Below are 22,410 nucleotides of genomic sequence, written 5' to 3'. Positions count from 1 at the left end.
CGGGACGGGGGGGCGGCCCCGGACGGGGCGGGCGGAGCCTGAGCGGGGCTGCGGCGGCGGATGGCGGGGCCGTGGCGGGGAGCGGAGCCGCCGTGGCGGGGAGCGGAGCCGCTGTGGCGGACCCCCCCGGCCCGCCTGGCCCCGCCGCACGTTTACCGCATGGCGGGGGCGCTGGGGGCCGAGCTGCGCCGCCTCTCCGGCCGCTTCGGGCCCGAGGCCGTGGCCGGGCTGGTGCCGCCCGTCGTGCGGCTGCTGGAGCTGCTGGAGGCGCTGGTGGCCCCGGCGGGCGCCGAGGGGGAGGCGCCGGCACCGGCGGGCGGGCGGCAGGACACGGAGGTGAGCGGGTGGGCGGGGGGGCTCGTGCGACCCTTCTGCCTTCGGGGGTCCCCTCCGCGGTGGCTCTGACCCGGCTGTTCCCGTCCCCCTTGGGATGGCTCTGACCCAGCTGTCCCTACCGCCTGAGGTGGCTCTGACCCGGCTGTCCCTATCCGTGGGGGTGGCTCTGACCCGGCTGTCCCCATCCCCTGCGATGGCTCTGACCCGGCTGTCCCCATCCCCGGGGGTAGCTCTGGCCCAGCTGTCCCCATCCCCCCTGCGATGGCTGTGACCCGGCTGTCCCTGTTGGCCCGGGGGTGGCTGTGACCCGGCTGTCCCTGTTGCCCCGGGGGTGGCTGTGACCCGGCTGTCCCCATTCCCCAGGACCCGGAGCAGAGGCTGTGGGAGGCCGAGCGCCGGGAGCGAGCCCTGCATGGCCGCCTGGCCCGCCTGGAGGAGCAGAACCGGCAGCTCCTGGGGCAGCTTGCGGAGAGTCAGTCCCAGGAAGGTGGGTGTCCCGGTGGGTTTGGGGTCCCCTGCCACCCTGGGGTGTTCTCGTGAGGGATGGCAGGCTGGGTGCAGGTCTGAACCTGCTCTCTGTGCTGCCCAGCCCTGGAGTCTTACTGGGGAGCACAAACGCTCTTGTTCTGCAAACCACAGGAACCCCAAACCCCCGGAGCACCCCGCGAGCCCCCAGGAGTGTGGTGGGGGCACAAGGGTGCGTCAGGCACAGCCTAAAGCTCTCAGCTTCCCTCGTTCCACTGTTCCTACTCTGCCATCTGCCAGGAGCGATGCTAGAATGATGCTTTGCAGAAGCATCAAGAAACCCCGTAGTGTTGTGGGGTCGGGGGTGTCCTTGGGTCCCGGGGGCCGCTCACGCCTGTCCCCCCCCGTGTCTGGGCTCAGATAGCACAGCACGGAAGGAGCGGGAGGTGATGCTGCGGCTGAAGGAGGTGGTGGACAAGCAGAGGGATGAGCTCCGTGCCCAGGCCCACGAGATCGTCTGCAAGAGTCGAGACACGGAGGCGGTGAGGGTGTGGGAGCTGCTGGGTGTGGTGTGTGAAGGGCCTGGGGACCTGCTTTCATGTCGCTTCCCCTTGGGGCTGTCGTCGGGGCTGGTGAGCCTGCTGGGGCAGGTGCCTTTCCCGGGGCTCTCTACGCGCCGGTGATGGCCCTGGGTCGGCCAGGAGCAGCCGCTGTGCCTCACTCTCCTGCCCCGGCCCTCCAGCTGCAGGAGCAACTGCATCGCTTCATGGCCATGAACGAGGACCTGCGTCACAAGGTGGCCGTGGTGCAGGCGCAGCTCAAGAGCGCGCTGGAGAAGAAGTCGGACCTGGAGGCCGCAATGCTGCAAACCCAGAGGGAAACGAGCAGGAGGAACAGGACCACCTCTGAGATCCAGCGGCCAAAGCCCAGCCTGGTGAGTCCCAGTCCGTGGTCCCGCTGCTGCAGGGCATCGCTGACACCCACCCGGCCTTCCCGGCCCTGCGTGGGGCTTCTGGCACGCTCGGACCCGCCGGCTGCCAGCAGGATACAGCTGCTCGAGTGAGCCCCACTGCTGAATTTTTGAACAATTGAAACAATTTTGAACAATTTGAACAGTGCAGTGTCTGAGATGCAGGTAATGCCTTGTCTGTAAAAACCGATAGAGGTGGAGACAGGAGTGAGCGAGGCGAGGTGCTGGGAGGAAAAGCCAGGCGGGTCTCAGAGGATGAGGAGGGTTTGTCACGTGTAGCAATGGATGGGAGGTGCTGGCTGAGCTGGGAAACCACCATGGTCTGTGGTCTGCAGCGACTCCAGACAAGCAAACTCATTCCTGAGACTTTTCTATCTCTGCCTGCACGTGGCACCCAGCCTTTGGGTGGGGGCTTCAGGGTCTCCGCTTGCCTGCTGACTGTCCTTCCCTCCCCCCAGGAAGGAGCACCGTCACCCACGGAGGAGCCGCAGCGTCAGGATGTGGGCAGGAGCACGGCTCACTGCTGCTTCTCCAAGGAAGAGCTGCAGCAGATCCTGCAGGAGCGGAACGAGCTCAAGACCAACCTGTTCCTGGTGCAGGAGGAACTGGCCTATTACCAGCGGTGAGTCCTGCCGCGGCGGCGTGGGGCAGCCAGCCAGGTCCCTCCTGTCCCTGCAGCCGCCCATCAGAGGCTGCTGCTGGTGCATTCGGGGTGGATTTCTTTGCCAGGCTCTTGGTTAACCAGCTGGCTGCTTTTTGCCAGGGAGCTGCTGAATGAAGAGAGAGTTCCCAGCTTCTTCTTGGATGCGATGAAGTCGACTATCAAAAGACAGAGAAAAAAAATCAGAGCCAAAATGCTGGGAACGGTGGAGGAATCGGCGAGCAGGTGAGTCCTCCTCACCGGGAGGACAGACTGGGAGCCTCCCGTGCAGGGTGGATGCCAGCCAGCGGGCTCTGGTGTTTCCATGTGACGCTCTGGAAGGGATTTACCCCAGGCCAAGAGCTGCCTCCTCCCTGCCTCCCTCCAGAGATCAAAGGTTTAATGTCTGCAGTTGATGTCTTGCTCTGGCTTAGCCCTGGGAGCGCCACAGGGGCTGGGCTCTTCGCTGCAACTCGTATGTCCCTGTCACCAGTCACACGTGGCCTGGCCAGATGCCACTTGTCCCCGCGTGGATGTGGGAAGGGGAGGCAAGGTGGTGGCCCTGAGACCACTGGACACAGCAGGCTGGTCCCTGTGCTGTACGGTTGGAGGCTGTCCAGTGGAGAGCCTTTGAAGGTGACAGTAGAGATGGTCCCTGGAGGCTCTGCAAGATGTTGGTGGGCAGCACTGGCTCCAAGAGACGTCTCACGATGGGGAGGGGAGGATGCTGCCGGGCACCAGCCCCAGCTCTGTCTGTCTGCTGATGGCAGGGAGCAAAGCCTGTGCTAAAGCTGCTGTATGGCATGGGGGAAGCTGGATCTCACTGGTTTTTAGGGGCTTTAATAAAGGTCTGAAGGAGGCTTGAGCTCTTGTGATACTGAGACCTGCTGCTTGCTTGTGTTGGGGGCTCTGCTGGCAGCAGGGAGGTCTGGGGTGTTGACTCCTGCCTGCTCACCTCCCTGACTGGCAAGGAGACCCACTGCCACAAGAATGCTGCCCTGCAGTCACCTCTCATGTGCTCCCCGCTTCCCTGCGAGGCCTGGCTGTCACTAGCCTTGGTGTCAGGATGTCACCCGTCTTGGCCCAGAGCCGTGGCCGGTGGTGCCGATTGTCGGGCTGTTCCCCCACAGTACCATGTACTTGCCATGTGGGGTGAGATGCCTAAAGACTTTACAGCAGGTTGTGGCTTCTGCTGTTGTGGCAAGCGGGGACACACCATCCGCTGACCAAGCGCTGGGGGTTTGAAGCCGATGTCTGGAGAGCCTTGTGGCTCAAGATCACCGAGTCAGGGCTGGGCTTGCCATGAAACACAGCTGTATCTGGGACACCAGCATCGCTGTGGCCTTGTGGCACGTCACAGCCCGCCGGTGCTTCAGGGAACAGTGGCTCCAGTCCCCACGTCCCTGGCTCTGCGGCCACCTCTGCACATGTGGCTCTGTGGGGGACACTGCTCAGCTCAGGATGGAGCCCCAGGGTGGCTCTGACACGCTGCTGTGGTGAGCCTGTGACTCAGCGCAGGTTTTTCCCCCACTTCTTTGTGCTGCAGCGATGAAGATGAGGGCTCCTGGCTCCCAGCTCACGGCACAGACTCTGTGGATGCTCAGCCTCCCGAATCCAAAATTAGGAGTTTGTAAGTTTGCTCCCGTGCTCGGGTGTTGGTGGGAACGGGCGGCTCTGCCAGCAGAGAGGTTTGGGGCTTTGCTGTGGACCCAGCGCCTGCTGAGCTTGGTGCCTGCCCTGCAGGGTGTGACGGGGACGGAGGTGGACTGCCCAGTGCGGGGCTGGCTGGGATGCTGCCAAAGGGGGGGCCACTTGGTTCAGGGGGGATCTGCCTCGTCCTGGGCAGGGGCAGGTACAGGGCAAGCCTTGCTGCTGCCCCTGGGGTGCCACACGCTCGCAGGGGATTGCAGCCGGGCTGCGTCCCGCTGCCACCACCAAACACAGAGGGAGGTTGGGATCCGGCTGCTTCCCTGGGAAAGCTCTTCTCCCCCACGGCCGTTATCTGCTCTCTGTGCAGTTTTGGGCTGTGGTATCAGGGCAGCAGCAAAGACCCCCCCACATCCAGCTGCTCCGGAGCCTGGGAAATCATCGACTCACTGGACACGCAGCTGGAGCCGAAGGGAGAGAGCGAGCCGGCAGCCAGCTCCCCCGACAGAGCCACGCCAGCCCTCTGACCCCACCTGAACGGAGCTGGATCTGGCCTCACAGCAGCACTTCCCAGCTCCTCTTCTTCCAGACGGCAGCTCTGGCCACTTCCCCGTCCAGTGACGGCGAAGCTGCAGCATGGGCAGCCTTCCTCCACACCCCCCCGGGACGCTTCGGCTGCAGGGTGTTGGCCTGGCACAGGCCAGCTCGGCACCTCCAGGCATCTCTGCCCGTTGGCCACCCTTTTGTTATGCCCATGGGCTTAACTACAGGGGTCCTGCACAGCTGTGGCCCCGCTCCCCACCTCCCCGTGCCGCTCAGCGTGGTGGGGGTCTGCACCATCTTCACGCTGCTGCACCCCAAAGGGCTTTTCCCGTCTGCTGGTGACTCTTTCCGCCAAGCACCTCTGCTCACAGCCCGGGATCCCATCACCCAATCCTGCCCTGTGGGGGTATTTTGCTTCACCTCTTTCTGTTCATACCTCCCCCCATCCCTGCAATGTGAAGGTCAAATTGGGGTGCCTGGGCTGGGTGGCTGGGTGCTGTCCCGGGGTCACCGCATGGCTGGGAGGGGCTGAGCACACTGCACCGGGTGTCCAGGCGCTCCCGTGTCTGGGAGCAGTCGGGATCAGCACCACGAGTGCCACTTCTGCACTCTTCAGGCATGGGGTGAATTGTTTTTGTACTGGAACCTCTTCCTTCTAATACTGGGAACTGGAAGACTGGAATAATCCTCGTGTTCTCGGGGGCAAGTTGGGCCCCTTGGTCAGGTACTTTCTAGCTCTAGAAGTGGAGTTGGAAATAAACCAATCTCTCGTTTCTCCTCCAAGGTATCCACTAGAGCCTCCGCTTTCTCCTTGCTTGAGAAGGGCTGAGTGATGCTGCCGGGCTTTGGTCACACTTCTCCAGCCTAGCCATTGCTTTTTGTGTGCCGATGTGATGGGCTCTGGCCAACTGCGCTGTGTGACGGACCCCGGAACCCCTTTCAGGGCTCAGCTATGATGGGGAGTGGGGCTGTAGGGGCTGCAGCGCTGGGCGCGATGGAGTTAAGTCCTGCATGGTCGGGGGAGCAGCGTGCTTCCAGCCCAGGGCCCCCCCAGCTGAGCCAGCCTTGGGTAGGAAAAAGGTGTTTCCTGTGCATCTGCTGACACAAAGCTCCTGGGGAGACTGCGAGGTGGGACGGCAGCCAGCAGCGCTTCAAAGGCCAGCCTGGGGCAGGCCGTGTCCCCATGGGGAGCGTGGGGACCCCATCTCTCAGCCCCTGCCAGGGGTTGGCAGTGCCGTGGGGTGGCTCACGGGGGTTAGGGCAGTGGGAGGCAGCAGATGCCTCATGTGGGTTGGGGGGATATTGGCTAAAACAGCTTTGGGGGTGCTGGAGGGTGGCACAGGGGGAGCGGGACGACCGCAGGTGAGATGTTCAGGCAGGCACCAGCCCCTGCGTGGCTGGGCCGAGCCCCTGGATGCCCGTTTCTGCTGCTAGGGTGGCAGCAAGGGCCAAAACTAGCCTGTGCGGTGGCATTCCCTGCCTTCCCCTCCCCACCGCACCCCTGACGTCTGAATCGGGGCGCCTCCTCCCGCGTTTCCTCAGGAAGAAACCCAAGGCTGGTGGGAGGAAGAGGCCGCACTGCGGGAGGGACGGGACAGACGGGAGACGCCGGCGCAGGGCTGGGGAGCCGCTGAGACTTGGGCCCTTGCGCCCCGCCGGGATGGGGAGCGCCCGGCCCATCCTCTGCCTCCAGCTGTGGCTGTGGGTGCAGAGCTCTGCCCAGGAGCTCGACTCCAACGGCAGGAACGTCTGCAGGTAGGTGCCATGGGGGTCCCCACTCGTGCCCCATCTCCTGAGGCCTCTCAGCAGCCCCAGGGGGTCATCGCCCGTTTGTCCTTCCACGGACAGAGCTCTGCAGCCTGGCGTTGTGGGGGTGCAGAGACTGGGGTGATGCTGGGGACCGTGGCTGGGGCACGTATGGGCATGTCAGGCACCCAGACCCTTTCTCCAGGAGTTATTTCTGACGCACCCCCAACACGCAGGACAACGGGGGGATGTGGGAGCATTGGCAAAACTTTCATCATGCACCAGGTGGGAAAGAAAGGTGTCGCAAAACCCAAAGGGCTTTTGGAGCTGATGTCCCCTCCACTTTGCTGCTACGTTGCTGCTTCTGTTGGCCTCGCCATGGATGGCTACGCCTTTCGTTGCCTTCACTTTGATGCCTTTGTGCTGGGTCACTGGCAAAACTTTTGAGCCACTCCCGGAGCATCAGGGACCCGGTTTGGGCTCCGTAGCGGCTGAGCGGAGCAGGCCTGCCCCAGCACCCAGCCCCGCTGCCCGCTCGGGCTGCAGCCTCTTAAATTTCCTTCTATTTTGCTGGTTTCCTTCCGGAGCGATGCCCCCGGGGCCGCACCGCCTCCTGCCCGCTGGGCCCAGCCAGGGCAAGTGTTTGCTTCGCCTTAGCCGAAGCTGTGAAGCCACATGTGAACCCACGCCGGTCCCAGCACCCCCTGTCCAGGCTGATGGCCCCCGGGTCTCTCCCACAGGCTCCCTACCGGCCCGGAGTGCTGCCCTGGCTGGAAGCAGGAAGGGCGGGAGTGCACGGCCGGTGAGTGATGGATGGTGACAAAGCTTGGTCCTCACGCTCGGCCGGGTGGCTCCTCCGTGGCACTGGGTGTTGGGGGGAAGCCCTACAGCTCTCCTCAAGCGGTGGTGTTGGGGTGCTGCACCGTGGGGACCCCCAAACACCCACTGAGTGAGGTGCTAATGGTGCTGCAGCTCGGCCAGAGGGATGGAGCGGGAGGTGGGATAGTGGTTTTCCTGGGAATTCTGCCTCGGCGGGAGGTGGTAGGGCAGAGGGGTGCGAGCCCGGGGGGTGCCATCGTGTGCTGATGTGCCTGCCCTGCTGCCAACAGCACTGTGCGAGGGGGAGGATGCCTGCGGGGTGGACGAGGTGTGCGTGAAACCTGGGGTTTGCCTCTGCAAACCTGGCTTCTTCGGAGCAGACTGCAGTTCCCGTGAGTGCTTCCACAGGGCTCAGCCCTCGCTATCCCCTTTGCCAGCCTGGATGCTCAGGGGGGCAGTTGGGTGACCCCATCACCCCCCATCCTTGCTATCTCCTTCCCTCCGCAGGCTGCCCCGAGCAGTACTGGGGCCCCGATTGCAAGCGGAGCTGCCCGTGCCACCCCAACGGGCGCTGCGACCCGGCAAGCGGGCGCTGCACCTGCGACCAAAACCACTGGGGAGATCATTGCCAGTTCCCCTGCCCATGTGGCCCCCATGGCCGCTGCGACCCCCTCACTGGCACCTGCCACTGCGAGCCGGGCTGGTGGGCACCCACCTGCAAGAAGCAATGTCAGTGCAACCCCGCCAGCTCCCGCTGCGACCCCCTCACCGGCCACTGCCGCTGCCTGCCGGGCTGGTGGGGCAGGAGGTGCAGCTTCAAATGCTCCTGCAACCTCTCGCCCTGCGCCCAGGAGACGGGCAAGTGCGAATGCAAAGCTGGGTTCTGGGGGCCAGCATGCCAGCGGCGCTGCGACTGCTTGCACGGCTCCTGCAGCCCCCTCAGTGGGCATTGCAGCTGCAGCCCCGGCTACCAGGGCAGGAGCTGCCGGGACCCCTGTCCGGTGGGGAAATATGGGTCTCAGTGCGTGCACAGGTGAGCTGGGGGCAGCGGGGGGATCCAGAGGGTATCCAGGGGCTGCAGCCAGTCATCACGGTTGTGTCTGTCCCTTTGGCTGGGCAGGGAGACCCATCCTGGGGGGTTTGAGCATCTCTGGTTGGATGCAGCATCAGTGTTGCCCCAAAAGTATTGTTCAGTGTTTAAAGGGTGGCTGCAAAGAAGTTGGAGACTCTCTTTTTACAATGAGTCACACGGAAAAGACGAGGGGTAGCGGGTACAAGTTGCTCCTGGGGAGATTCTGATTGGACACAAGAGGAAAATTTTTCAAAGTGAGAACAATTGGAATAATCTCCCCAGGAAAGTGGTGGATTCCCCAGCATTGGACAGTTTTAAAATTCAGCTGGACAGGGGGCTGGGCCATGTTGTCTAGATTGTGTTCTTGTGAAGGAAGGTTGGACCAGATGATCCTTGAGGTCCCTTCCCACCTGGTCTTCTATGATTCTCTGAAAAGAAACATCTCACTAACACCAGCAGAAAGCACCGGTGTCATCCTAAAATCTGGTCGTCCTTGGTCCTGCTCCCCAAGGGTGATAAAGCAGCATCTCTCCCTGCTTGCCTCCTGCTCTCTTGCTACTACAGGGCATTAGGCACTATGGGGTATCTCCCCGTGGTCCAAACCGATGTTCAGTGCTGGTGTGGGATGAAAACTGTGTTTTGGAGGGGCCAGGGGTGGGTGTTGAGGCCTCATTGCCCCTCTGCCCACGCAGCTGTGGGAGCTGCAAGCGCAGCCAGCCCTGCTCACCCGTGGACGGCTTCTGCCTGGCCTGCCAGCCCGGCTGGAATGGGACCCTCTGCAAGGAACCCTGCGCACCCGGCTTCCACGGCGAGGGCTGCCTCCAGCCATGTCCCCGCTGCCGGCGTGGGGAGGCCTGTGACCCAGAGACCGGGTCCTGTCTGCACTGTGATCCCGGCTGGATGGGACCCAGGTACGCCCAGGATCGCGCCACCAGTGCTCGTAGTGGGGGTCCCTGCTCCGGGGTGCCGTGGGCTGATGCTTTGCTCTCTGTCTGGGCAGCTGCAACAGCTCCTGCCCTGTGGGCACCTTCGGAGATGGATGCCAGCTCCTCTGCCCAGAGTGTGTTTCGGGGAGCTGCGACCCCGTGTCGGGAGCTTGCATCTGCCAGGCGGGCTACTGGGGAGCCAGGTAACACCAGGAGCAGGGCAGGGCCGGGACCCCGCTCTCCCCGGGAGCATTTCCCTCCTTTTTTTCTCTCTTCCAGCTGCAACGATACCTGTCTAGAGGGGTATTTTGGAGTGAACTGTTCCTCACCCTGCCAGTGCTCCCGGGGGACCTGCCACCCTGTGCGGGGTGACTGTGTGTTGAGTAAGAGCAACCTCAAATTTACTCCTCGGCACTAGGCAAGGGACTGGAACATCCCTGCTGGGGAAGGTGCCGGGAGGCTGCAATGCAGCCCGGTGCCACCCGGTGCCTCCTGGCCCCACCACCAGTTGCCAGCTCCTGCGCTCTCCTTGCGGGGCAGCTCTATGGGTTTGGCAGCCACAAGACATGCCAGACTCAACCCATCCTCTCCGCACAGGTTTTAAGGACCACGGGGCCCTTGCGGCTGCCATCCTCGTCCCTCTCCTGCTGCTGCTGCTCTGTGTTGCCTGCTGTTGCTGCGGAGCTGGTCCTGCAGATGCTAGAGACAGGTATTTTTTTATATTTTGCAAGCTTCAATGCAAACCCCCCTCTTCCATGTCCCTTGACATTCATCTCCCCTGTGCAGGGCGGCTGTGCCGGACGATGACGTGCTGGCCAGGATGAAGCACCACGTGCGGGGGGTGCTGGCAAACCTCAGTGCTATGATGCCTTGCTTTTCCCTTGGTGGCTACAAACTTCCCAAAGTCACAGGTGAAAAAAGCAGAGCTGCCAACAGGCCTTCCAGGGTGTCACCCCCACCCCACGCTCTCTGCATCATCACCATTTTGGGGGGGAGCCTGCAGCCCCCCTCGCCCCACTGCATAGCTCAGGGCAGGTGTTGCTGTCTCACCTCAGCCCAGAGCACCCCAGGGTGCCCCAACTCAGCTGAGTGTTTTCTCCTCCCCAGTTTCCCACCACGACACGGAAATCCCCTTCAACCCCAGCTTCATCGAGCCACCGTCGGCTGCGTGGGTTTCAGACAGCTCCTTCTCCTCCTCCTTCGAGACCGACAATGAGGGACCCGAGTACTCCGTCCCTCCCAGAGAAGGTGAGATCCATGACTGCTCCTCCTCTCCCTGGCCACCCACAGCCTTTCTGGGCTGCCCAGGGTCAATCCTGCCCTGTGACCGACCTTGGGCATCTCAGGGACGGGTGCTGGGCACAGGCAGCGTTTATTTTCATACCGTCATTTTTCAGTCTGCAAGGACACACCGGGGCCGTGCTTGGCCTTGTGTGATAGGACATGCCCAGTGTGGGCAGCCCCATTTCACAACCTCCTCCTGGGGAAACACTCCCAGGGACAATCCTATTGCATCAGCCCCTGTCCCGATGTCCCTGAGTGCGTCCCTGGACAGAGGGGTAGCTCTGGCAGCCCTCACTCTCTTCCTCTTCTCCCACAGGCATCCCACTGCTGGGGGGGGCTGAGCTACAGGATGGGGCATCCCCCCCTGCAGAGGCACTCCTGGACCCATCCGCCTTCGACTCCGAGGATGTCTCGCAGCCCTTTGCCATCCCTCGCACCTCCAGCATCGCCAAAGCCAAGCGGCCCTCTGTATCCTTTGCTGAGGGAACAAAATTTGGGGCGGCAGAGACCCCCAGCCCTGGCCGGAAGCCCAAGACCCCGTGGGTCCCATCCAAGCTGTCCTCAGCACCAGGGGACACAGCAGCTGAGCCCCCCACTGAACGACCAGCCAGCGATTGCTACGAGAGCCCCGAGCCCCTCAGCAAGGGGGAGGAAAGCCACCGGCCATCGCCCCGGGCCACCCCGGGGGGACGCCGGCGGGTGGTCTCCAGCACCAGGCACGTGGCCCAGAGAGTGGAGGCGCTTGAAGCGGCTGCAAAATCTGGCAGCTGGGAGGCAAAGGGGAAGGAGACCAATGTCACCACCATCTACATGATGGTGGGAACGGCTGGGCAGGACCCCAAGGCGGAGGGGGGTGGCGAGGGACCAGTCCAGGCCGTGCTCAAGCGGCTGGGCAGCTTGCAGAAGGGCAAGTGGGCTGCAAAGGAGGAGCCCAAGGTGAGGAGGAGCGTCGAGGCCATCCAGAAACCACCACGCCGGGCCTTGGCGCAGTGCAGAGACTCGGTGAATAGCTGCAAGCAGAGGGAGAGTGTCCCAGGGGCTCCCGCTGAGCCATCCCCTGGCAAACATCTCCCTGGGAAGAGACTGTCCTTCCTTCTTGCATCTCCCTCGCCGAAAAGCACCGAGGCCCAGGATGGAGCCAGTGATGCTGCAGGTGCCACGGAGAGGGGCAAAAGCCCAGAGTTAGTCCTCAGCCTTGAAATGAAGGGACAGGCTACCCCGGAGGAAGAGCCACAATATGAAAACGTGATCAGCAGCAGTGCTGATTCGCCCCCCAGCCCAGCCAAGGAGCTGCCGGCCGCCCCTGCGGCCACCTGAGCCACCACCGCCTGGGCTGGGGCAGCGGGAGCCCAGGAGACCCCCCCTGACCCCAGCGTGGGGGGAACGGAGGTCCCCCGCTGAGCTGTGAACTGGAGAAGCATCAAGACTTCCCGTTGACCCCTGTTCCTCCGTGCCACGTTGCCATCACTGTGGCCGGCACAGACAGGTGATGCTGAGAGCCGCAGCGGTGGCAGCCCTATGGGGGTGTGGTGCATCAGGGCTGTTTTCTGCTCCCCCCTGCCCTATGTGCCCCATTTTGTGTCTGCCACAACCCGGAGGGACAGCGACGCTCTGGACACAGCGGTGGCACCTTCTGGTCCCTGTCAGCACTAGGTCTGGGGACACGCGTCCTCCTTGTAAAAGGGACTGGGGCTGCTGGGAGCTCTGCTGGGAAACGCACGGGAAAAAAACAGTTTCATCCCATCAGCTTTTACCTTTCCCTGCTCCAACTCCAGTAATGCTGCTCGGAGCCTCTTGCTGTAAAGGTGCTTCTCTCTGTAGGGGATTATTTTGTGGAGCTGGGCTGGGGAGAGATGATGGGCTGTCACAAGCAGCTTCAGCAAAAATTAATTTTAGCCGCTTAACTCGCAGGGTATCTGGGTCTGCAGGGGTTTATCTGTGTGGCTCTGGCTTTCATGGCAGGCTCTGGCTGCCTTCGTTTCTGTGTACACATGTAGCACATGAAAAGGCTCATGGCACAGCGTGGCGTTTATCGACGGCCTTTTAAAGTCCACATAATACCAAGCTGCAATTGTGCAAGAGCAAACGTGGCAGCGGGGCCGTGACCATCAACCTGTGTACCTGGCGCCGTGCTGGCCCTGATAAGGACAAAAGGTGTGTGGAAAATGGCATTTCCACGGGCACCCTAAGCTCCTGCCATCTCCCACATGTCATTCCTGCTGCAGCGACATGTCACTATGGGTGGCTGAGATGTGATGAAGGTGCTGCAGCATGTCCAGCACAGCCGAAGGACCTCGGGCAGCCCGGGCGAGATGGGCACGAGGGCTCTGCTGCTCGTGCAAGGCGGTCGAGACACCAAAGAGGATTTGCAGCGTGAACTGGTTTTAGATGTATCGAAGTGGTAGAAGTTTCTTGTATACTTTTCTGTTATTTTGCGTGGCATGAAAGCCTCTGAATGAAAATTAAATGTTACCAAAGCCCTTTGGGAGCTGGGTTTTCCAGCCACCCTCTGAATCAAAGACACGGCCAGAAATACTCTCCGAAGTGTGGAAACTGTCAGCAGCCTTAGGCTTTCAGGTTTTCTTTTTTTTCATTTTCTGGTTCTGTCAAATTCTGAACTCTCACTTACGGAGCTGAGCCCAGAGCAGTGCTAGAGACCAGAGGGCAGAGGGAACGCGAGTGGGCCGTGAGTGTCCAGAGCACCTACACTGCAGGCTGCGTCTCACGCATCGTGTGTGGAGCTCTGTGTGAATCCTCCTTCTGGTCTGGCACTGCTGAGTTGGGGTTCAGGGTTCAGGGTGTTTTGGAAAACAGAGTGGGTTTTGCTTTTTCCATTTTGTTTTTTGTGGGTGCTTTTCTGCAGCACAAAGCACTGAATCTCCACGGTCCCAGGTGGGTGAGGCTGCCAGTTTTGCAGACAGCATGCAGCACTCTTTCCTGCAGTGGTATCACCCACTGCCGTGATTATAACACCAAATATTCTGGTACAGAAATAAAAAAGCTCATCCTGGCAAGACTTGAGCAGCAGCCTGGCCAGACCTCTGTTCTGCACAGGCTTGTTTTTGTTTTGACACTATTTTATTACAGTGACAGGAACAGTCCCACATTTTATTTATAAGCAGCCATTTTTTCCTAATCATTTGGATATTTTCAGCCTGTGAGCTGAGCAGTGTTGTGCCAGAAGTGAACGTCACGTGAGTCAGTTCGCCCTGGGTACAGCATGTAAATAGCTGACAACAACCTGACAGCCCTTCCTGACGTTGAAACATGCATCCAGCTTTGAGAAAACGCTGCTGCTGCGAGAACCTTTCATGTTCATGGGCTGAATGCGAGGCAGGATGTTTCCCCTGCTTGAAGACAAAGCATCTTCACCCTGTCTGGGCAGTGCAAGAAAAACAAGCGGTGGATTTTCAGTGCCTGCAGCGTGGTCACGCTGGTGTCTTCTTGCTAGGGATGCTTCGGTCCGGCTTTGCCGTGGTTTTAATTCTGGATGTGGGAGGTCTGCAGAGCTGTTGGGTGAGGGAGGGGTTAATGTCTTCCCGTGCTGGATCTCTGACTTTCCAAAGCCGGCTGCAGTGGTTTGAAGCCAGCCTGTGGGAAGCTGTTCCAGTGTGCTGGTCCTGTCTGTAAGCAAAGAGGCATCCGTGCTCTCTGCTGGGGCAGCTCTTGGCCTCACGGAGGTAGGAACAGCGGCTCGAACCATCCCCCATGGCCACAGGGGTCTGTCCCCTGTCACTTCAGCTTTATCATCTCCTTTCCCAAACTGCCCGAGCTCTGCCTTTGAAGAGGACCACGTCGTTTACCCAGTGGCTCTGTCCAAGCCTGCTGAGGACCTCCCTGCGTGGCCAGGCAGGAGCTGTCCCCTCCCTTCCAGCCTAAACTCATGTCTGGCCAGTTCTATAAATGTGTCTTTGTGCCAGTGCTGTTCTTCAGCTTCACTTTATTTTTTTTCTCCCCATGATGTTTACTCAGTCCCTGGGGTGTATTTATAGATGGCAGCGGATCACCTGATAGCTTCTTTTCTCCCTCTAGGATAGGAAAACCGAGCCCCTGCCATGCTCTTGCTGTAGCGAAGGGTTCCTGTGTCCCCAGACAGCCTCCGAGTCCTCCTTGTGCTCCTTCTCGTCACAGTTCATGTTTCTTGGACACAGCGACCAGGTCTGGGTGCTGAGGTCTCCCGGGGCCTCGTGCTGTCTCAGCCTTCCTCTACCTCTGCTAAAAACACAGCACAGATCCAGGCTGCCTTATTTTCTTTGGGCTTTTGGGTTTGTTTGCTTTGGCTTAAATCCACTTTCCAGCTGTTGCAATGTTTGACCCTTATCCCACAGCCAAGGCCAGAGTTTCCTCTCCCCACCCGCCGCAGCCTGCCCCTTTCTCAGGGGTGCAGCGGTGGGTGCATGTCCGTCTGTCCAGGCCTGCAGCTGCCGCTGAGCAAATCAGAGATGTTTACCTGGCCACAAGCACTGTTTCCATCTCCTTCAGCCAAGAAAAAAAAACCCTGTTGTGATTTCCAGGGGCATACAGACACCTTCTCTGGCCCAGGACCTTGCTGATGAGTGATGGCTTTATGGCAGGACTAGAAATGCCGCAGAGGAATCGTCTGAAAAATAATTTAATATAACAAGAGGGCAGAGCTCTGGCCAGCTCGGATGCAAAGCCGCTCTTGTGCCTTGCAACGATTTTACTTTTATTTCCTGAAACAGCTGACCGTGCTCGTGGGCCAGGGGGTCTCGGGGGCTCGTTGCCCCCATCCCGTCGTGCCGTGAGGGTGCTCAGCCCCGGCGGCCGGTCCCCAAAAGGGCCTTTAAACGGGGAGCGGGGGGCAGCTTCTCCGCTCCCTCCTCGGGCGGGGCGGGTGGGTTTCTCAGGAGTGATCCGATGCCCGTAACGGCGGCGGAGGAGGAGCGATAACGCGGGTGCTGTTACCGACACGATGCGGCTCCCCCGGCTGCCGCCCGGGGCCGGCGCAGACCGGCAGCAGCCGGTACCAAACCCCGCAGAGAATTTCCCGCTGGCCCTGCGGGGCCGCCCCGTACCGGGGGGTGGAGCGGGCGGGCGCCTCATCCCGCTCCGCCGCCGTCCCGTTTTCCTCCCTTTTCCCTATTTTTTTTTTTTTTTTTTTCCCCTGAAAGACGGCGACTGCCCATCACCGGAGGGGGGGGGAGCGCAGGGGGGGGTACCGGGGGGGGGGGGGTGGGCGCGCGGCCCGGCACGTGCCCCGGCGGCGGCGGCGCGCGCGGTCATTGGCTGAGGCGGCGGCCAATCAGCGGCGGCGGCTGTTTGCCTCGGAGGACGGATAAAAACCCCGGGTGGGCGCGCGGCGGCGGCGGCGGCGCGCGGCGGCGGGTGAGCCCGGGGGGGGGGAATTGTGTGGGGAGCGAGGTGCACGGAGGGGTTTTGTGGGGGGGAAGAGCGGGGTGGGGTTGGCATCGGGGAGGGGTGGCAGGGTGCGTGATGGGGCTTGCGGGGGGAGAACGGGGTGTGTTGGGGGGTCAGGGGGAGAGGAGGGTGCACGGGGAGGGGTTCGCGCGTTTGGAGGAAGAAGAGGGGTTGGTGAGGAAGAGCCGGGTGCAGGGGAGGGATGTGTGGGTAGGGAGTGGGGTGCGCGGGGGACTGGTGGGGGAAGAGGAGGGCGGCTCGGGGAGAGCTGGGTGCGCGGGGGATTCATGAGGGGAGCGCAGCACGCGTGGGGGGGTTGTGGGTAGGGAGCGGGGTGTGCTGGGCTAGAATGGGGTGTATGGGAGGGGAAGGAGCTGGCTGCACCGCTTGCCACACAGAGGATCTCTGTGCTAAGGGCGTGTGGGACTGGGGAGGGGGTGTGGGTGCAGGGCTGAGGAAGAGGAGGCGGCGGAGGAAATGGGGGAGTGTGGTGGGTGGGTGTGCGTGGAGGGGCACGGCTGCAGGCTGGCTTCCTGGGGCAGGGGTCTCTGCATCAGCTTCTGTGGCTGGAGGGTGGCCCTGTCCTCCTGGCAGCCTTGCAGGGAGCTGGGCCAGACCCCTACCCCTCCCCCAAAGCAGCCCAGGGCTGACGCTTCTGCCCTGTAGAAAGCCCTGAGAAACTGTCTTGGGCTGTGGTGTGTAGCCAGCTGATTTCCCCAGAGTGCCTGGGCGTGCTCTGGGCTTGGGAAAGGCTCAGCTTGTCTAAAATGGCCACCTGCCTTATGACCCACCTCTGGGCTGCCCAGAGCAGCCCCTTGGCCAGCCAGGTCCGCTCCCAAACCCACTGCTCACTCTTGTGAGCCCCAGGGACTGGGACAGTGGAACTGGAGACAGTTAATGTGGCTGTAGCATCTGTGGGGCAGCTCGGGGATGTCAGTGTGCTGAGGTGGAGCAGCGTGGGCCAGGCTGTCTGCACAGCTAGGATGGGGCAGGATGCGGCCCGCCTTGTCTCTCAGCTGAGTGGTCCGGCAGTTAGCAAAGTGCTCCTCGATGAGTCTTCTGTGGTATAAACTACTTATATAGGACCCATGCTCACCTTCCAGAGCAGATCTGTGCTCCTGCGTGGGGCAGAGCAGAGCTGGTGGGTCACTAAAGTCAAGATTAGGGCTGTAGGGCTGCCTTCCCTTGTCCCAGCCTCTGCCTGCAAGCAGCCGGGAGATTGGGGTGCTGGCTGAAGCCCCCTGCTTTGGTACATGTTTCCTCGCTGCCTTACAAATGGGCCGCCTGCCCCGTACAGGTGATGGAGGAGTGGGCTCCGGGCAGTTGATATTTGCTGCATTTTCATACCTGTTGCTCGAGAAGTGGAACGGAGTCCTTGAACGCTCCTCTGTCGCATGGTGTGTGCACTGGAGGGGCTGCTCCAAGGGCACCTGTGCTCCCCCATCCCTCCAGGTAACTTGGCAAGCTGGTACCTGCAAAGACGAGTTTTACACCTGGGTGCCTTACATTCAGCAGGCAGGTTTGCTTGCGTTCCAATAAACAGATCTCTTAAACCATGCTTTTTTGCGCTCTTTGAGCAGCGTATGCTGTGTCTGTGGACTCACTGGACGTTGTTCTGGTCCCTGCAGGTTGAGACTCTGAACGAGGCCACCTTCCCACACAGCAATGGCACCCACACTTGCTACTGCCCATCGCCGGCGCTGGTGGATGGCATTCACAGCCATCATTGAGAACCTGCTCTTCTCTGCTGTCCTGCTGGGCTGGGGGTCCCTCCTCATCATGCTGAAAGCAGAAGGGTTTTATTCCTACCTGTGCCATGAGACAGGTAAGAATGCTCTGGAGACTTGCGTGAATAAGTTGCTGCTGAGGTTTGATGGTGTGGTTCCCTGTCCTAGGGTGGCGTGGAACTGGCTAGAGTAGGGCTGAGCTTCAGGTCAGTCCTGGGGTAGAAGAAAGGGATGTGTGCTCTGTTCCAAAGCTGATGGCATCCTTCTGATGGTGTAATGTGTCTGTAGTTGCTGTTGCTTTGCAGAGCGATTGGAAAAGAAGCCTTAAAGATTACATAAAGCTTTTCTGGACAGTCTTTTCCACTTGGCCGTGAGTGGAAAACTTTTGCATGGTGGCCCGGCTGATGTCTGCAAGGGAAGGTCTGATGGGTTCTGGAAGGTGATGATTTGTGGGGATGGTGTCCTGAGTTTGTAGGAGGAAACTGTAGGCACTCGTTCCTTAGTGGTAGGAAAGAAGAGAGTGTGGTTGACAACAGGATTAGGGGAGTCCAGTGCTGCTGTTGAAGAGAAGTTGCAGAAGTAAATGCTCCTGATGTTTTCCTCCTCTGACACCCAGGATGTGCTCAAACCAGTCTGTGTTCTATGGGGGCTTGAGATCCACCTTCTGGCCCAGCCAGAGGAAGCGGTTGTCCATGTTGCAGATACAGCCTTGCAGGGAAGGAGGCAATTTTGTGGTGTGGGAAGAATAACCCTGGGAAAAACAACATGTAGGTGGATGTATAACCCCACTTGGGCACAGAGAGAATTGTGGTCTGGGGAATCCCACAGCGTGGTAGGGTGGACAGCGGGGTTAAAAGGCACCTGAGGGTAAAGGTGTGGTATGGATTTGGAAAGCTGCTTTAGTGACAAGGTTTGCATGTGCTCAGAGAAGGGAATAACAGAGTGAGGAGAGGTAGGAGCTAGGTGTTTGGGCTCTGTGATGGTGGATGAGATGAGAAGGTGGATCAGCCCGTTCAGGGCTGGTGAGTATCAGGATGGAGGAGGAAGCAGTAGGGGAAGAAAAGGAGTTGGAAACAAGTGCATGGACCCTCAGTGGGTAATGGTAGGGAATAGTGGGGGAAATCTGAGATGTGGGGAAACAAAGTCCAAGCAAAAAGTCACTGTGAACAGTTGTGATGATACTTTGGGTTTTTTCCTCATCCATTGACTGCTTGTTACAGTCTTCCGTTTTGTGTGCCTGTGAACAGCTGCCTCAGTCTTGTAGAGCCTGGGTTGGTGCACTGGCAAACGTGCACATGTTTTGAGTCTTCTACCAGCCCTAGCTTAGTTGCTTAATCTCCATCCTATGCTCTGCTCATAGTGTGATGCTTCCAAGTGTGTCCATGTCACCTGAGTCTCCAGTAGTGCTCCAGATGGCGTGAGGGAGAGTCCTCAGTGGCTGGAGGCAATTTAGGATTTCTGTTCAAGGCTGCTCTGTTCTTGCCAAGCCATGGTGACTTTGTCACAGCCATGTGTAAGAGATCTCGTTAAACCTATCAGGTGGGGCTTTCTGCCACTGAGATAAAACTCATGAGAGTTAACAGGCAAATGCTGACTGTCTCTGAAAGCAGCCATTTTCCTATCTGCTTCCTGAGATGTGCCCTGCTGACAAGAGCCCTGCTTCACTTGGAGCCCACCTCCTACTCTTTGCTTTGATTGCTTTCAATTCATCTGCCTTTGCCCTAAATCAGCGAGATTCTCCTTGGCTTCCCACCCATGTTTGCCAATCTGTGGTTTGTCTGGCTCTCCCCGTGGGAGTGCCCATGCCACAGACCTCGGGGAAGATACAAATGTTTGGACAGTGGTGAAATTGCTGTCCTGAGGGTAAATTCTTCCTCCCAGTGACCAACCTGTGCCCTGAGGCAGCGAACTTAATCCCTGAAAATAAATTTATGTAGTCAAATGGTCTCATTGTCCTCAAATATCTGGCTATCACTGCTGAACTCAGTGATTGCTTGTGATGAGCATCAAGGACCAGTTACTCCGGTTTCCTTGTTCATCCATGCTTACTCATTTTCCTTTTTCTGTTTTTGTCCTCACTGTAATAATCTCAGCCATTTGGTGGGGAAGAGCCCTAGCTCCAAGTGTGGGGAGAGCAGACTCCCTTGCAGCTGCCCTGCAGCGGTCACTGAGTGACTGGTACTGAGCTGAGTTTGACCTCTGCTGGCATTAGGATGGCCCAGTGGTTGCCTTTCTCAGCATAACCTATTGAATCTTACAGCCTGAGTGGATACTTGGCTGGAAGGTTGGTGCAAACAAATTGTAACTAATAGCCTTTGGGCACTTGTTGTTCCTAATGCTGCTGTGTGCATGTAAGTATTGCGAAAAAAAAAAAAAGACTTTTCCTAATGAGCCAAAGGTTCTTTGCAGGGCTTTGCATTTGTCAGCAAAAGCTCTTGCACTTTGTGATGCCTTCCAACAAAAGAGAAAACTAGACCTTGGCCCTTCTGCAGGATCTTCTCTGAAGGTAGCAGCAGCTGCCCAGAAAATGACTGCAATTCGTGAAGTGTTCCTTGTCTTCCTGTTGAATCCCTCCTCCTTCCCTGCCTGCCCTTGGCTTCTGGTATTGGATTTTACTCTGCCACCATGCAAACACATGAGGTCTGCCAGACTCTGAACTCAGTTGTGTGACAGTGGATGGACACCTAGGAAAAAAATCCACATAAAAATAACAAATATTTTTAAAGCAGTTGTGCAACAGGGTTTGAGTGGGGGGTTGTACCCGTTCTGGGCAGCAGGTTTGGCCACATCCTGAGAGGTATGTTTGAAATTTGCTGACAAGGAGTCTGGTAGTGGCACTTTGTTCCCATTTTAATTTTACTACACTACTACTTGGCCTTTAACCAACTGAAGCAGCATCTTTTATTTGGTGCAAATGCTGATTTTGCATTTTTTATCAGGATTTGGGCCTTATCAGCTGTTGGGGAACTTGATCTGTTCAGGGTCTTGTGTTGCTGCAATGTTACTGGGATTGGGAAGCTCAAGGCTTGGGTCTGAGACGTTCAAAAAAAAAAAATAGATCTTGAACTTGGTAATCTGTTCACAAAGAGCAGAGTTAAGGAGGCAGTTGGACAGAGGGCCTTCCTCTAGAACAGGGCTGCAGAAAACCAAATAGACGATAAGCTAATTCTCTTAGGGCAGGTTAACATGCCTTAACACGGGCATAGGAGGAAGGTGCTGTCTTACAGCTCTTTGCTCTAATTTATTTGGGGTCTGTGGTGGGAAACTTGCAGTCTGAAGGTCCCTTCTAAAGCTGGTAAGATGTGACGATGGCTTGTGGAAGGGCTGCACACGTGACCCTGTAAACAGGAAAAGAGTAAATGTGGTAAATGTTCATTTTCTACAGGAAACATGCTGTGTTGGTTAGCAGCTGTCAGTGGTATCGGAGAGCTGCATTGGGAAGGTGCCGGCCCTGGGTGAGAATTGCTGCAAAATGGAACTGCAGCTGGGGGGAGAATGGAAGTTTAACTGGAGCCTGTGCCTCAGTTAGATGAGGCTTTCAGCTGGGTGCCTAGAGGGGAGGTCTGAAGTGCAAGTGGATGGACAGGCAGGGAGGGAAACCCGAATAAATTGCATTTGCAGTGGTATAAAGCAAGAACATCTCCTCCCAGTTCCCAGAAGTATGACACCATCCTGAAAGGAGAAAACATGTTCTTATGTGGGCAGACTGCAGAGATCAGTTGTTTGCACATGTCTTTCACTGTGATTTTTTTTTTTTTTCCACAATGCTCACAGACTCTTTGGCCCTGATTTCTCTGTCTTTTTTTTTTCTGCCCCCCTCTTCTTTTTTTTAAAAAAAAGAAAAAGGAAGGTGAGGCTGTGCAGTCTGTCCCACAGAGCTATCACCAGGGTGGCTGGGGGTGTCTTGCCTGCTTGGCTCAGTCTGATCCATGAAACAAGATGAAAGGAAACCTCCTCTCTGCTGTCTGAGATGGCAGCCACTCTTGAAAAAGCCAGACTCATTCCTCTGGTAATGTGGTGTGTGCCTGGGATTTGAAGAGGTCAGCAAAGAGTAGTTAATGATTGACCCTCTCATGAAACCTACAGCACTTAATTTGGGAGAAAGGATGACTTTAAATGTTCCAGTAACAGCCTGAACAAATCCCAGCGATGAGCTTGACATAAATGATTACCAAGGCAGCCTTCCTCTCACCTAAGCTGTCATTCTTTAAATAGTAACTTGAACTACTAATTGGGCAGTAGAAATCCTGCTGCTTGTAGGGGAAGTGCTGTAAAAATAGGCAGTATGTTCTTGTAATTGCTGATAAAGACTTGCAGCTTCTAGTTTGACAGCGAGGCAGCGGTGAGCGTACATGGGCTGAGCCTGTGCTCCTGGCTTACGCGGGTGGCACTCCTGCGTGTCAGACCTGGCATGCTTGCATGCAGGTGGACTTGGCAGGAGAATTTGGGGAGGGCACCACTGTCGACACAGAGACAGCCCTTCCCCAAAGCACTGTTGTAGATAGAGCCAGGCACGTAGGAGACTTTCCTCAGCAGTGTGGCGTGTACTGATCTGGAACAGGATCTGAGCTGTGATTGAGGGAAACTGGTGTTTGCTGTAACCAGGTGCATTAGGTAGGTGAGTTGTTAGGCAGGTTCTCTGCCCATTAATCTCCTCCTAGCTGCATGTCATATGCTGCCACTCGCTCTCCCGTGCTGGTGACCTGCTGGCACGTGAATCTGTGCTCCCCAGTGAGACAGCTCTTGGCTGGACCTTGTGCATGCTGCACGCACCTGCAGCCCCTCCAAAATGTTCTATTTATGGAGGTGACTCAAAGGATCAGAGGATGTCAGGGGCTGCTTGAATCATTTCCATT

General features: G+C 58.5%; 3 protein-coding genes across 4 annotated transcripts in view; all 3 read left to right on the top strand.

Moving 5' to 3' along the window:
• The first annotated feature begins 14 nt into the window (after nt 1-14).
• RILP (Rab interacting lysosomal protein) lies at nt 15-5,392 on the top strand. The gene is made up of 8 exons (XM_074845494.1): nt 15-336; nt 700-823; nt 1,222-1,343; nt 1,544-1,735; nt 2,230-2,393; nt 2,535-2,657; nt 3,958-4,041; nt 4,429-5,392. Exons 1-8 carry the CDS (start codon nt 61-63, stop codon nt 4,583-4,585), a joined length of 1,242 nt encoding a protein of 413 aa, XP_074701595.1. The 5' UTR covers nt 15-60; the 3' UTR covers nt 4,586-5,392.
• A 116-nt stretch (nt 5,393-5,508) lies between these two features.
• Nucleotides 5,509-12,967, top strand: SCARF1 (scavenger receptor class F member 1). Of its 2 annotated transcripts, XM_074845492.1 has the most exons (11): nt 5,509-6,356; nt 7,088-7,149; nt 7,457-7,558; nt 7,674-8,199; nt 8,931-9,149; nt 9,239-9,367; nt 9,444-9,547; nt 9,762-9,873; nt 9,951-10,075; nt 10,272-10,412; nt 10,765-12,967. In XM_074845492.1, exons 1-11 carry the CDS (start codon nt 6,016-6,018, stop codon nt 11,763-11,765), a joined length of 2,862 nt encoding a protein of 953 aa, XP_074701593.1. In that variant the 5' UTR covers nt 5,509-6,015; the 3' UTR covers nt 11,766-12,967. The 2 variants fall into 2 exon arrangements, with proteins under 2 accessions (XP_074701593.1, XP_074701594.1); XM_074845493.1 differs by lacking the exon at nt 7,674-8,199 and having other exon boundaries at nt 9,239-9,547.
• Nucleotides 12,968-15,652: 2,685 nt separating this feature from the next.
• SLC43A2 (solute carrier family 43 member 2) overlaps nt 15,653-22,410 on the top strand; it is a 33,488-nt gene continuing 26,730 nt past the window's right edge. Inside the window, exons 1-2 of the mRNA XM_074844969.1 lie at nt 15,653-15,794; nt 17,456-17,652. Of these exons, the coding sequence (XP_074701070.1) occupies nt 17,493-17,652 (160 nt within the window). The 5' untranslated portion in view covers nt 15,653-15,794; nt 17,456-17,492. The remainder of the gene's footprint in view (nt 15,795-17,455; nt 17,653-22,410) is intronic.

Source organism: Strix aluco, chromosome 19, assembly GCF_031877795.1.
Source record: "Strix aluco isolate bStrAlu1 chromosome 19, bStrAlu1.hap1, whole genome shotgun sequence".
Lineage (NCBI taxonomy): Eukaryota > Metazoa > Chordata > Aves > Strigiformes > Strigidae > Strix > Strix aluco.
Note: the sequence above shows the minus strand (reverse complement) of the source record. Positions and strands in the feature narration are given on the sequence as shown.

Excerpts from the sequence above, each read along its gene's own strand:
- RILP (XM_074845494.1), top strand. The coding sequence starts at position 61 with ATGGCGGGGCCGTGGCGGGGAGCGGAGCCGCCGTGGCGGGGAGCGGAG. Across the intron at positions 1,344-1,543 it reads AGAGTCGAGACACGGAGGCG|CTGCAGGAGCAACTGCATCG; the intron begins GTGAGGGTGTGG and ends CCGGCCCTCCAG. Across the intron at positions 2,658-3,957 it reads GTGGAGGAATCGGCGAGCAG|CGATGAAGATGAGGGCTCCT; the intron begins GTGAGTCCTCCT and ends TTTGTGCTGCAG.
- SCARF1 (XM_074845492.1), top strand. The coding sequence starts at position 6,016 with ATGCCCGTTTCTGCTGCTAGGGTGGCAGCAAGGGCCAAAACTAGCCTG. Across the intron at positions 7,150-7,456 it reads AGGGCGGGAGTGCACGGCCG|CACTGTGCGAGGGGGAGGAT; the intron begins GTGAGTGATGGA and ends TGCTGCCAACAG. Across the intron at positions 9,548-9,761 it reads GCGGGGTGACTGTGTGTTGA|GTTTTAAGGACCACGGGGCC; the intron begins GTAAGAGCAACC and ends CTCTCCGCACAG.